The 13,037-nt window shown below is 45.9% G+C and overlaps 1 protein-coding gene across 3 annotated transcripts in view; it reads right to left on the bottom strand.

The window, feature by feature from the left end:
• Positions 1 to 11,091, bottom strand: part of jph1a (junctophilin 1a) — a 47,591-nt gene extending 36,500 nt beyond the window's left edge. For 2 of the 3 annotated variants that reach the window (XM_029254733.1, XM_018754229.2), the window contains exons 1-2: positions 10,561 to 11,085; positions 3,550 to 4,312 (exon numbers count right to left, since the gene is read on the bottom strand). In XM_029254733.1, coding sequence (XP_029110566.1) covers positions 3,550 to 4,312; positions 10,561 to 10,939 — 1,142 coding nt within the window. In that variant the 5' untranslated portion in view covers positions 10,940 to 11,085. Of the gene's footprint in view, positions 1 to 436; positions 1,266 to 3,549; positions 4,313 to 10,560 lie in introns of those variants that run through there. The other variant, XM_029254734.1, reaches the window with a different exon arrangement.
• Between the last annotated feature and the right edge of the window lie 1,946 nt (positions 11,092 to 13,037).

The raw sequence follows: 13,037 nt of genomic DNA, 5'->3' as shown, positions 1-13,037 counted from the left end.
GCCATCCTTCCTGTCGTTTTGAACCCGGAGATTCTTGCGTGAGGAGTTGATCTTGTGCTCCGAGGTCTTCGCACTATAGCCAGTCACAAAACAAACCACATTTCATTTACTTAGCTGATACTTTTCTCCAAGGTGACCCACATGCCATTTATACTTACAATTATTCACCCATTTATACAGCTGGATAATTTTACTGGAGCAATTTATGGTAAGTACCTTGCTCAAGGGTACTACAGCAGTATATGAGATTTGAACCAGCAACCTTTGGATGCAAAGGCAGTACAGTGGCAAAAAAAAAAAAAAAAGTATGCGAACCCTTCGGAATTTGTTTTCTGCATTAATTGGCCATAAAATATCACGTCATCTTCATCAAAGGCACAAGTACAGACAAACACACAAACAATATAATCGTTCATGGCTTTATTGAACGCACCCCATTAAACATCCACAGTGCTGTGGAAATAATAAGTGAACACTTGGATTTAGTAGCTAATTGATCCTCCTTTGGTAGCAATAACTTGCAAGCATTTCTTATAGCTGCGGAGTAGATCTGCACGACGTTCAGGAGGAATTTTGGAGCGCTCTTCCTTGCAGAACTGCTTCAGCTCAGCCGTATTCTTAGGATGTCTGGTGTGAACAGCTCTCTTCAGGTCGTTCCACAGCATCACTATGGGGTTAAGGTCTAGGCTCTGACTGGGTCACTCCAAAAGGGGGATTTTCTTTTTTTGAAGCCATTCTGTGGTGGATTTACTTTGATGTTTAGGATCATTGTCCTGCTGCATCACCCAGCTTCTACTGAGCTTCAGCTGGTGCACAGCCACCCTGACATTAACCTGTAGGATATGTTGATACACTTGGGGATCCCTTTTTTCCCCTCAATGGTGGCAAGCGGTCAAGGCCCCGAAGCAGCAAAGCAGCCCCAAATCACGATGCTCCCTCCACCGTACTCAACCGTTGGGATGATGTTTTCATGTCGGTATGCGGTGTCCTTTTTACGCCATACATAGTGCTGCGTGTTCTTCCCAAACAACTCATCCTTAGTTTCATCAGTCCGCAAAATATTTTCCCAGTAGCATTACGGAGCGTCAAGGCGGTCTTTGGCAAACGTCAGGCGCGCAGCAATGTTTTTTTTGGAAAGCAGAGGCTTTCCTCGTGGTGTCCTGCCACGGACACCATGCCTGTTCAACGTTTTCCGTGTAGTAGACTCATGAAAGATGTTAACCAGGTCCAACGATTTCTTCAAGTCTTTAGCTGGATGGCCGCTTCTAGGGAGAGTAGCCACAGTAGAAAATCGTCTCCATTTATAGACAGCTTGTCTAACAGTGGACAGACGAATATCTAAGCTCTTTGAGATAACTTTGTAACCCTTTCCATCTTATGCAACGCAACCATTCTTGATCGCCGGTCTTCTGAGAGCTCTTTTTTGCGAGGCGTGGTTCACATCAGATGTTTTTTGCGAATAGCAAACTCAAAATATTTGAGTGCTTTTTATAAGCCAAGTAGCTCTAAACCACACCTCCAATCTCATTTCATTAATTGGACACCAAGTTTGCCAGTTTTCAGCTCTCATTAGCTTTTGCTGAAGTCATTAGCCTAGGGTTTCACATATTTTTCCAACCTATACTGTGAATATTTGAATGATATCTTCAATATTTACAAGAACAATAAAATAATTACCATTATTAGTTAAAACAGATTGTGTCTGTTGATTACCGTATCTTAGATGAACATCAAGCGAGATTTTAAGACAAATTTATACATGAATGCAGTATTTTTCAAAAGGTCCACATACTTTTTCTTGCCACTGTAGCTCTTACCACTACACTACCAGCTGTCCCTGCAAACATTTGCTCATTTATCTAACACTTTCATAGAGAACGATTTACAATGTTAAGGTACTTATGACTCTTTACCCATGTATACACGTGGAGCAATTTAAGGTAAGTACCTTGCTCAAGGGTACTACAGCTGAAGGTGGGATTTGAAACTGTGGGTCCAAAGGCAGCATCTCTAACCACTACACTACCAAGTCTTACATATGTAATATGTAAGACTTACACATGTAATTACATGTTACAAATGAAGTCTTACACATGTATTATGTACATATGTATTATATATATTACCTACAAACAGCTGAATATTTAAGAGTCATTTAGGATAGGTATCCTGCTCAAGAGTAGGTGGGATTTCAACCCCTGGGAGAAGGGCATAGGAGGTAGCTACAACTCCTATGCTATCTGCTACCCCCCCCCCCCCCCCCCCAAATTTGACCAGAGATCTAAACATAAACTGGATTTACCACAGCAGTGGTGCCCTGTAACACCCAACTGCCTTTCCAAATACTGCATTACAAAAGGAAAGCTGCACCGCCACAAAGACAGGATGCACCAAACCCCACCCAGCACACAAATGCTTGTCTCATATGACAATATCATGAGAGTTCTGAGGATGCTGCAAATCCAGCCCAAATTTGGCACCTGGACTGAAAGAAGAGGAGTGTAAAAGGTACCAGCCGTAAGATCCGTGTGTGTGTGTATTTTTTTTTTTTTTTTAACAGGAGCACTGATGTATCTGTCGAGGAAGCAGACGCTGAGTCGGCCGCTGATTCACTGACAATCACAGTCCTCCAGGCCACATTTAACAGTATTGGTGCCAAGGCAGGGGATCAAACAGGATTTGTCTAACTGTTTTATAATTATAACGGTGCTGCTCTGCATACTAATGGAGACACATGCACTGAAGTCAAAGATCATGTTTTACAACTAAAGCAGCAAAGAAAACAACTAAATGTCTGGGGATACAGCACCAGTATAAGAGTGAGAACACCTCAGAACCATGGCAACCAGGTATTTGCGCGGGACCAACTGCAGAGAATGAAACCAATGCAACCCAGATGCGTCCTGCATTTATTTATTTAACTGGTGATTTTCTGCAAAGTGACTTACAACGTCATGTTACTTACAGCGATTTACCCACTCACACATCTGGGTGATTTTACTGGAGGAATTCAGGGAAAATACCCGGCTCAAGCGTATTGCAGCCGGAGGTGGGATTGGAACCTGCAACACCCGAATCAAGAGTTTGCATGTATGGGAATAGTTGCGCATGTCAACTGGTTTTCTGATGAGATTGAAACTTAAAAAATGTTCACCGAGGAAAAAAATAGACCAGTTTCCAGCAGATGTACTCATACTTTTGAGTGATGCTGCATGACTCCGTAGTTAAGACCTTAAATAGCGGAAAAGCTGTACTGTGCAGCGAACTCCATAGCGGTTAATGCTGGTGATTTGGCTGTCAAGGGAGGAGGGTGTATTTCAGACAAATTCTCATGTGACTGAGACAAAAAAAAAAGGGACTGGATCTGGGGATTTTTGGTCGAAAATCGGAAGAACGTGATTCGGGGTGATGGGAGGACAGGAGGGTCCTGCGATTGCACACATAATGGGATCGTTCCAATGAGTCACGTTCCTGGGGGCTGAGGACAAACGCGGCGAACGGTGGCAGTTGGGCAGGTGAGGTGAAGCAACGGCTGGACGTTCCACTTACCTCGAGGCGGCTATTTCTACTTTAGTCCTGGCAATGGCGGCGGCGCGCTGCGCCCCTTCCACAGCACGGTCCACCTTCTCCTTCGTTTTGGGGTTTTTAAGGGGGATCAGCTGCTTCCTTATGCCGCGCACCAGAACATTGTTTTTGTACTTCCCCTCCTCCTTGGTGCCGTCCGGGAACGTGGTGCAGCCGTAGCCGTGCCGCCGGTTGTTGAGCCACTCGCCCTCGTACTTCATGCCGTTGGAGCGCTCGCTGACGCCGAAGCCGCTCCTCTTGTCGTTCTTCCACTCGCCCATGTAGGACTCCGTGGTGGTGGCGTCCACGTTGTCCTCCGCCGGGAAGTACTCGTCGGGCAGGTCGCCGTCGCCGAAGCTCACGGTGGAGTTGGCGTCGCTGGAGCTGATGCGGCTCATGGCGGCGTCGCTGCGCGCCGAGCTGCGCTTGCTCGATATCGACGTCCGCGAGTCGGACTTCCTCAGCTGCCTCAGGCTGCCGAAGAGCGACCCCCTCCTGAAGAGGCCCTTCTTCTTGCCCGTCACCACCTCGCTGTCGCTGTGGAAGTTGAGCACGAAGCCGCCGCGGCTCCCAGCAGGCGTGTCCGCCGTGACGTCGTGCAGGATCGAGCCATTGCTCTGCTCGCTGCGGAGGGACGCCAGCGAGGTGCGTAGCGGGGAGCGGATGACCGTGGCCATTCCATAAGGCACGCTCTGCCGCACGCCGTAGCCGTGGCGCATGCCCCCCATCCACTGGCCCTGGTACGTACCTTATAGGACACAGAATTGGGATTTATTAGTGCTCAACATCAGGACCATTCACCAGCCATGGTACGACAGTCGACGTTTCACAGTGGCAAAATCAAGATCATTGGCCCGTTAGCTATTATTTAACCTAATGCAATACATTTACATTTATTTAGCAGATGCTTTTCTCTGAAGCAACCTCCAATGAACTCTATGTAGTGTTATCAATCCCACACACCTTATTCACCACAGTGACTTACACTGCTAGATACACTACTTACACTGGCTCACTCATCCATACATCAGGGGAACATACTCTTTCTGTCACTCACACACTATGGGGGAACTTGAACAGCATGTCTTTGGACTGTGTGAGGAAACCAGAGCACCCAGCGTAAACCCACGCAGACACAGGGAGAACATGACAACTCCACACAAAGTGAGTGGGGATCAAACCCACATCCTCTTGCACCACCTAGGTGCTGAGACAGCAGCGCTACTCACTGTGCCACCGTGCCACCTGTATATTACTGAGTCGTACCCATTTACACCCCAGTTTATTACCCATCAATACATTTTTACGAACCGCTTGTCTTGCTCAGGATCTCTGGGGTCCTGAGCCTATCCGAGAATCACTGGGCACAAGGCTGAGGAGGGGGGGCACCCTGGACAGGACACCAGTCCATCGCAGGGTAACTCAGTTTATCAACTAGAAATATTCTTTATTAAAGGAGGTGAGATTCAAACCAACAACCTTCATGTTACAAGTCCACATCCTTAACGACAACACCACCTGCTGCTGTTTGCTAATTTTTTTGTAACACACATTGTGATATCCTTCTGTTCTGATTAAATAAAGAATGGCTCTGTATTTCCACCGACTATCCATCTTCAGTAAAGAAAGGAAAATGTAATTAAAATATTCTTGTCCCATGAGTTTTCGTTTAACCTACAGACTGAATGAACAGGCGGAACATCAAGGTTAATTAACAAAAAAGGCGTCTACGCAATATTTCCAGAAATTTTTAGAATATAATGATTTCACCTTCGGTGATGACTCACATTACAAAATTAAGCTAAGTTACTGAAATATGTCATTCCACCGCTACTGAATCACTGTTATCACCAGTGCTTCTTTACCGTTAATGTAGAATTTAACAACATAGACCAATGAAGTTCAAATAAGTTGTTTTTTTTTTTTTTTCCCCCTTTTTTAATGTCACATGCAAAATAGCATTGATCCCCATTACAGTTCTTCAGCACTTACAGGTCATGAAAACACACTGATCTCCGGTGAGATTGTTTTCGACAACTTTCCTTGCACTATGACGCGTATTTGTGGAGCCTTGTGCAATGAATGGCCAACGTGTCTTCGGGGAAATAAAATATGTATATTGAGTGCCAGAACCTGTTAGCTTTCAGAGGTGTCCTGCACATCCCTCTCCCAACACACCCCCCTCAAACTTGTCTTCGAAAGCTTAAAAAATTTCACTCCAGTGACACCACATGATCTTTGTCTTAAACTGCAAGCGTAACAGGCACAGTACAAATCTTAAGAGCCAAATAGACTATTGTTCCCTAAGATGTACTGTAGCTATGAAAGGTAAATTGATCATTTCTAGGAAGGAGACAAAGTACCTGAATATCAAAGTACCAAAATATATATACTAATATATATACTGTATTTTATATATATATATATATATATATACACACACACACACACACACACACACACACATTTTCTGAACCGCTTGTCCCATACAGGGTCACAGAGCCTACCCGGCAACACAGGGCGGAAGGGACACACCCAGGACGGGACACCAGTCCGCCGCAAGGCACCCCAAGCGGGACTCGAACCCCAGACCCACCAGAGAGGAGGACTTGGTCCAACCCACTGCGCCATTGCGCCCCCCTGTATATAATATAATATAACAGACATTGGTTTAGGTTATTTCAAGTGTGTACATCATGTACACACTTGAAATAACCTAAACCAATGTCTTACAGAGATTTGTTCTGATAATTAATTTATCAGAATATATACATTACAGCAAGATTAAAAATAATTTGTCCATCAACACTCGCTCACCAAAGTCAATTTTAATTTCTGTATGCTTTTTAAAGCAAAGCTAATATGACACACCTTCAGAGAAGACATACAAGCCCCATGTTTCAGGTGAAGGTATGAGAGATTTAAAATAACTAAAAAAGGGTTAATTATAAGAATCCTGCACTAAGCACAAGAAAAACTGACCTATAATGAATAAGGAGGTCAGAGATTATACACATTAAATTTGTTTTAAATTGTCAAACTTGCCTTCACAGAAAAAAAAGAAGAAAAATATGTTTTAGAAAAAAACCGCGTTTCAGTTGCGATGCTTGGTAGACAGCCTTAACATCAGCAGGGCTGAAGCCTTTTACAAAGTATGGACTACATATATTGAATTCTTCTCCAAAAAAAACTCTTTCATATATTTCTGTCCTTGAATGAGCTGAAAAAGTAGCTTAAGCTCTCATTCACCGAGCTTGAGGATGGCTCCGGATTTCCCCGAAGCGTCGCTGAATATCAGAGGGAGCAGAAACATGAGAACTGCCCAGCGATGGAGGACAAGGCTCAATTCCAGCCGATGCAGGCGGAGGCCCGGCGGGACGAATGGTCAGACACTGGAAACCAGTGACCAGGGAGCAACGAGCTCCAGGAGCATCGAGCCAAAATGGGCTGAGATTCGCAGGTTCACAGGACGTGCCTGAGCACTCTTCATTGTGTTATATAAATGAATGAGAGGGCTATCAATTGTTCTTTTTTTTTGCGGGGGGGGGGGGGGGGGGGGGGGGGTATTATTTTGGGTTTTACTTTGCGCTCCACAACCAGAAACCATACTGTTAAATGATATTCATTTTTAGCCCCTAAAGTATTTTTTCCTCTCATTAACTTCACTGTTTGTATAAGCAAGAAATGGAGATTCAACTGTATATTTATTTATTTAGCAGACACTTTTCTCCAAAGCGACTTCCGATGGATACTACGTAGTGTTACCAGCCCACACACCTTATTCACCATGGTGACCTACACTGCTAGATACACTATTTACAATGGGTCACTCATTCATACATCAGTGAAACACACATACACACTCTCTGTCACTCACACACTATGGGGAACCTGAACAGCATGTCTTTGAAGTGTGGGAGGAAACCAGAGCACCTGGAGGAAACCCACACAGACACGGGGAGAATATGCAAACTCCACACAGACTCAGTGGGGATCGAACCCATGCCGCACCGCCCAATGGTAGCATAACACACACACACACACACACACACACACACACACACACACACACACACACACACACAGAGTTATGTAAATGTGCTGTGACTTGACACAGAACATAAAACGTGAAGGAAACATACAATTTTACGGGTCAGAAGCATATTGAATTTGAAGCAGTCATCCAAACTGTACAGTAAAGTCTGCCAGTCGCTTGACCGATGTCTCTACTAAATGATTACTAAACACACACACACACATTTTCAGAACCGCTTGTCCCTTACGGGGTCACGGGGAACCGGAGCCTACCCGGCAACACAGGGCGTAAGGCCGGAGGGGGAAGGGGACGCACCCAGGACGGGACGCCAGTCCGTCACAAGGCACCCCAAGCGGGACTCGAACCCCAGACCCACCGGAGAGTAGGACTGCGGCCCAACCCACTGCGCCACCGCACCCCCCTACTAAACAGTTATCAGTAATTAAAACAACTTTCCCCACCGGTCTGTCTTTAACAGTCGGCACCCTCCCGTTCAGCTCTCACCGGCGCCTGATTGTTTACGAGGGACTGGGGAACTGGAAGTTTGCACCGGCAGCTGCTCATTTCGAGGGAGGAAACGAGCTTTTATTACATCCTCATTAGAGCGGCGCAAAAGCGACTTTTGCTTGCAGATTCGAACGTCAGTTATTTTTACAGAAGTCCTCTGACCTTTGCTACTGGGAGCCCTTACCGTATTTCATTACCTGCGCTGACGTCCACGTTGACATTTTACACACAAGTGAGCGGGCAACGGGGCTGAAACGCTACACCAGCAGAGGAATGTTCACACATGAGATTTCGGGACTCCTCCCGTCTAAAGTGCTCAACAAATCAGTGCTACTGTAGTACGTCAGACACAATTATTATTACTGTATCAGTGGACTAAGAGGTGGCGCAGTGCTCAGAGCTGTCACCTTACAGTCTGAAGGTGTCTAGTTCGAATCCCACTCCTGAAGTTGTACCCTAGATCAAGGCACCTTACACTGAATTGCTGCAGTAAAAGTACCCTGTGGTACATGTAAAATTTTAACTTGTTTGGGACAGTAAGGTGTCAAATACACAAATGTTGGTTATTGCAATATTACAATAATATATTCTATTATTACCGTTGTTATTACTGGTAACGCAATAAAGCAAAAGCAGTATTTATATCACAATATTGTTCCTGGTGTTTTACATGGTCTTAAATATGTTGTGTGTACAGGTGCTACTATAACAGGAAAATGAATATGGTATGTTTGATTTAAATTTTATGTTTAATATCTTCTTTTGAGCACAGTTTTTTCATTGTCTGAAATATATGAGAACTGGACAACATATTCATGACAGCTGTATCAACAAAGTCAAGCAAATACATACCTACAAACCTAAAAGAGAAAACTGTCGCGTACCAAGCGAACACCAAACAGCAAAACCAATCATTCACAGCAGTAATTGCACAGGGGGTTCAAGGTTCGAGCCCTATTAGAGGCCTTCCCCGTCAATTAAATGTGGACCCGCATCCATAACACCGGCAATTATAACACTATCCGTCACTGAGACTGAAACGCACCTCAAGAGTTTGAATTAAATGCTGCACTTTTTCAACTTTTTGATTGGCATATGTGGGCCGAATATAGCACGGGGCCGAACACTAAAATAAAAGCATTTGAGTGAAGAAACATGATCGCCCACATTTCCTCGGGCTGGCACTCGTTAAAACGGATCTGGTGTCAGATGTGACTATTATTAGCCACCCATGACCCCCATGAAAGCGCGCTGCCCTGTCCTGTCCTGTCCCCATCAAAAGATAGAGGCGAGATCAAAAACATACAGCACTCTCTCATTACAATGCCTGTGGGCCCCTATAATTTTCATATAGATTAATGAATGATGGAGTCCCGTATGAGGGTGATGGTCTGGTTTAAAAACAAGTGCGAAAGACACATATAAGAGAAACACAGCAGTTTGTCAGACTGACTATCTTAAGCAAAATCCTATAAAAGTCCAAGCCTATTTATTATTACAATAATAATAATAATAATAATAATAATAATAATAAATTTATTATTATTAGCCTGACTTACACTTGTGTCTGAAGTGACACAGATTTACACATGACCCATTCATATTCTACTGGAACCATCTAGCAGAGGTACTTGTTCAAGGACACTACAGCAGTATATAGGAGTGGGACTTGAACCGGCAACCTTCAAGCTGCTAGTCCATGCTCCACCCACATTTAGAAAACTGTATTTCAATGCATGGGCTAAATATGCACACACTGCCCTCCCCGCACATACTCAGTACCGCTGTGCTTAGGGCCGTTTCTCAACGGACGGAAGGCCTCGAGTTTGAATCGAACCCCACGTTTGCAGTAGTAAACCTTAAGCAATGCGCCTTTTATTTGTTTCTTTCATTCGCTTAACTGACGCTTCTCTCCGAGGTAACCTACAACATTACGTTTTTTTTTTTATACTAAGCTACTTACAGTGATTTATCCATTTGAACAACTGGGTGATTTTTGCTGTATCCGTTCCGGGTAAATACCTTGACAGAGGCACTAGGATGGGAGCAGGATTAAAAGCCTTTGACAGGAAGGCTGAGGCTTTACCCAGCACACTCTGCCTGCGTCCCCTAATTCCACATCATCCTGGCTCCACCACACAGATTATTCACACGGTCACATTCATGATTCTACCACGTTTGCTTGTGACAAACTAATGCACCCCGTTTCAGACTTTGCCGAAACGGATGTAGAACGCAGCGGAACGCCCCGCAGCATCCATGGGTAAAACCCTACTGATCATTATGTAACACCGAAAGTGGCCTTGGAGAAAAGCGTGAGACAACTGAAAGTTAATAACAATAGTAGGAAAAATATTGATTATGATGATGATGGCAGACTTAGGAAGAGCTCCGAAGGGGGCCGCTCACACTGTCACTCACTGTGCGCCCCGAGATCAAGTGGCCTGACTTACCCCCATCTCCGTAGGTCTCCACGCCGTAGCCGTCCTGCAGCCCGTTGCTCCACGTGCCCTCGTACCTGGCAGGTGTGCCGTGGCTCTGGCGCACGCCGTATCGGCCCTTGAAGCCGTGGCTCCACTCGCCGCGGTACGTCCACTTGCCCTTGGTCTCGACGCCTAAGCCGTGGCGCTTGCCCTGCGCCCAGTAGCCGCGGTACGTGTTGCCGCTCGGCCACGTGTACACGCCCACCACCTCGAAGCCGTGCGCCCACGAGCCCGAGTACTCGCCCTGGCCCTTGGGGCCCGTGCAGATGCCGTGTCCGTGGGCTTTGCCGTCCTCCCAGCCGCCGCAGTACGTGCCTCCATCGTCGAAGTCGAAGCGGCCGCCCGTCATTCAGAAAAGGAGGTGCGCGGACTCGGAGCCTCGAGCGCGTCGCGTGCCGGATGGATGCGGTGAGTCCGGGAGCGGAGGCTGCGGACGAGCGCGATCACACTGGGGGGTGGGGGTGGGGGGAAGGGAGGAGGAGGAGAGGAGGAGGAGGAGGAGGGGGGGCGGCGGCGGTGGCGGCGGCGGAGGCGGTGGAGGTGGCGGTGGCAGGGGGGGGGAGGGGGGCAGCGGAAGAGCGGGATCGTACGCCGCCCTCAGGGTCTCATCCACTAGTCATCTGTGCAGAGTGACGCGCGTGCACTCAGCGTGTGCTCGCTCACGTGTGCGGATGCGTTAACGGAGAACGACGAGCGGTTACCGAAGCCGCGCGCTGCTCCCGCCGCCACTTCTTGTTTCCTCTCTCTCTCTCTCTCTCTCGCTCTCTCTCTCTCCGCGGGGGGTGCGGTGACAGAGACGGTCCCCCACCGCACGCGCCTTCCCCGCCGGCCACGCCCACTCGGGGCAGCTCCTCACTGTCGCGTGTCGGACGTCACATGGTAATGAAAGTGCGGAAAACTCTCTAACGAAGCGACTTGTGTTCGGTCGGGAATGAATTAAAATAAAAGGTCTGTTTTACTTCCCCGGTCAAGTATTGATGTGTTTCGATAATTCATAAAGGAGCCCGGAAAAAAAACTCAATATTTATAAGGTTAAGAGCTGTAAACTGTCTTGCCTCGTCTTAAAAGTACAATTTATATTGTTTCTTGTCACTTCACTTGTGTGCATGTACGTGTATGACATTTTAATACAATATTGTAATTTAGTTTACCCTGTTTTATAGAATACATTAATGCAGTATATTGTGTGAAAACACAAATTAACATGTGGTAGTATTATTTCTTCTTCTTCTTCTTCTTCTTCTTATTATTATTATTATTATTATTATTATTATTACTGTAAGTAGCTTGGTATATAAACCAAATATTGTAAATCACCTTGGTGAAAAGGAGCCAAATATATAGACGTCGTACATTAAAATTACACTATATTCTGATCAGATGAACTTTGAAATATTGTTACACTTATAGCACAGATCCTGCGATGTACTGGTGTCCCGTCCAGGGTTTAGCCTTCTTAGTCTAGTACCCTGTTTTTCTGGGTTAGGCTCTGAACCACTGGGACCCTGACTCAGGGTAAAGGATCATTGACAGTGAGTGAGTTAATAGCATAGGACATCCGATGGTGTACAATTACACCAAGACTCATGAGTTAAAAGAATGACCCTGTAGGACAGATTATAATATGAACTAATGTTCTAGATCAAACAAAAGTGAACATACCAGCTATGAAAGGTTCTGTGAAAACACCTGGGGGAAATTACTTGACCCGTACCGCTAAAACACATGGTAAAAAAGATGACACTGCACAAGTGGTGCTGAAAGAACCCAGCATAAATTCTGTCCAAATAGACCGAGTCCTGAGTTACCTGTAATCCACCATTTATAGAGTGTAAATCAATATCCCACCTCAGCAGCCACCTTGTCACATTAATGTCACACAGTAAACAAACTGCTGACTGCACAGTCACTTACAGAGGCTCCATCGATTGGACCCTTTTGCAATATTGTAAATTAAGCACTTACCTCCGAAGCTCTAATGCTAATGAGTTGTAAAATGCACACTTCACCCATGCGTTGTAATTCTGTCTCCAGGGAGATGTCCTCCCAAAGGGCCACAAATCATTACACATCGCTGCATGGACACCAGACCCCTGCCCCCACGACCCCCCCCCCCCCCGGCACACATTTAAACACTAAACATGCCATCCTGGGCGACCCACACCTCTGCGCTTAGTGCAGCTTGATGATAAACCTTAGTAGAACAATAAGAGTTTGATTTCTAAAGGGAACCAATTATTGGTGCGGTGGGATTATTTTTATCACTGCGCCAAATTCCATCACTCAGGGCTCTTTGCTTTGGCCCGCAGGGTGGTCAGAAATAATGTAAGATCAGGCTGAGTTCTCGTAGAAACCCAGTAAGTGGAGCAGAAGTGACATGCTGGGACAGAAGGAGGCAAGAGCACAGAAAACGGACAGATTAATGTAAAACGACACCCGAGCAGACG

The sequence above is a fragment of the Scleropages formosus genome, chromosome 9 (assembly GCF_900964775.1).
Source record: "Scleropages formosus chromosome 9, fSclFor1.1, whole genome shotgun sequence".
In the NCBI taxonomy this organism is placed as follows: Eukaryota; Metazoa; Chordata; class Actinopteri; order Osteoglossiformes; family Osteoglossidae; genus Scleropages; species Scleropages formosus.
The sequence above is the reverse complement of the archived record's forward strand: the minus strand, read 5'-3'. Positions and strand labels throughout refer to the sequence as shown.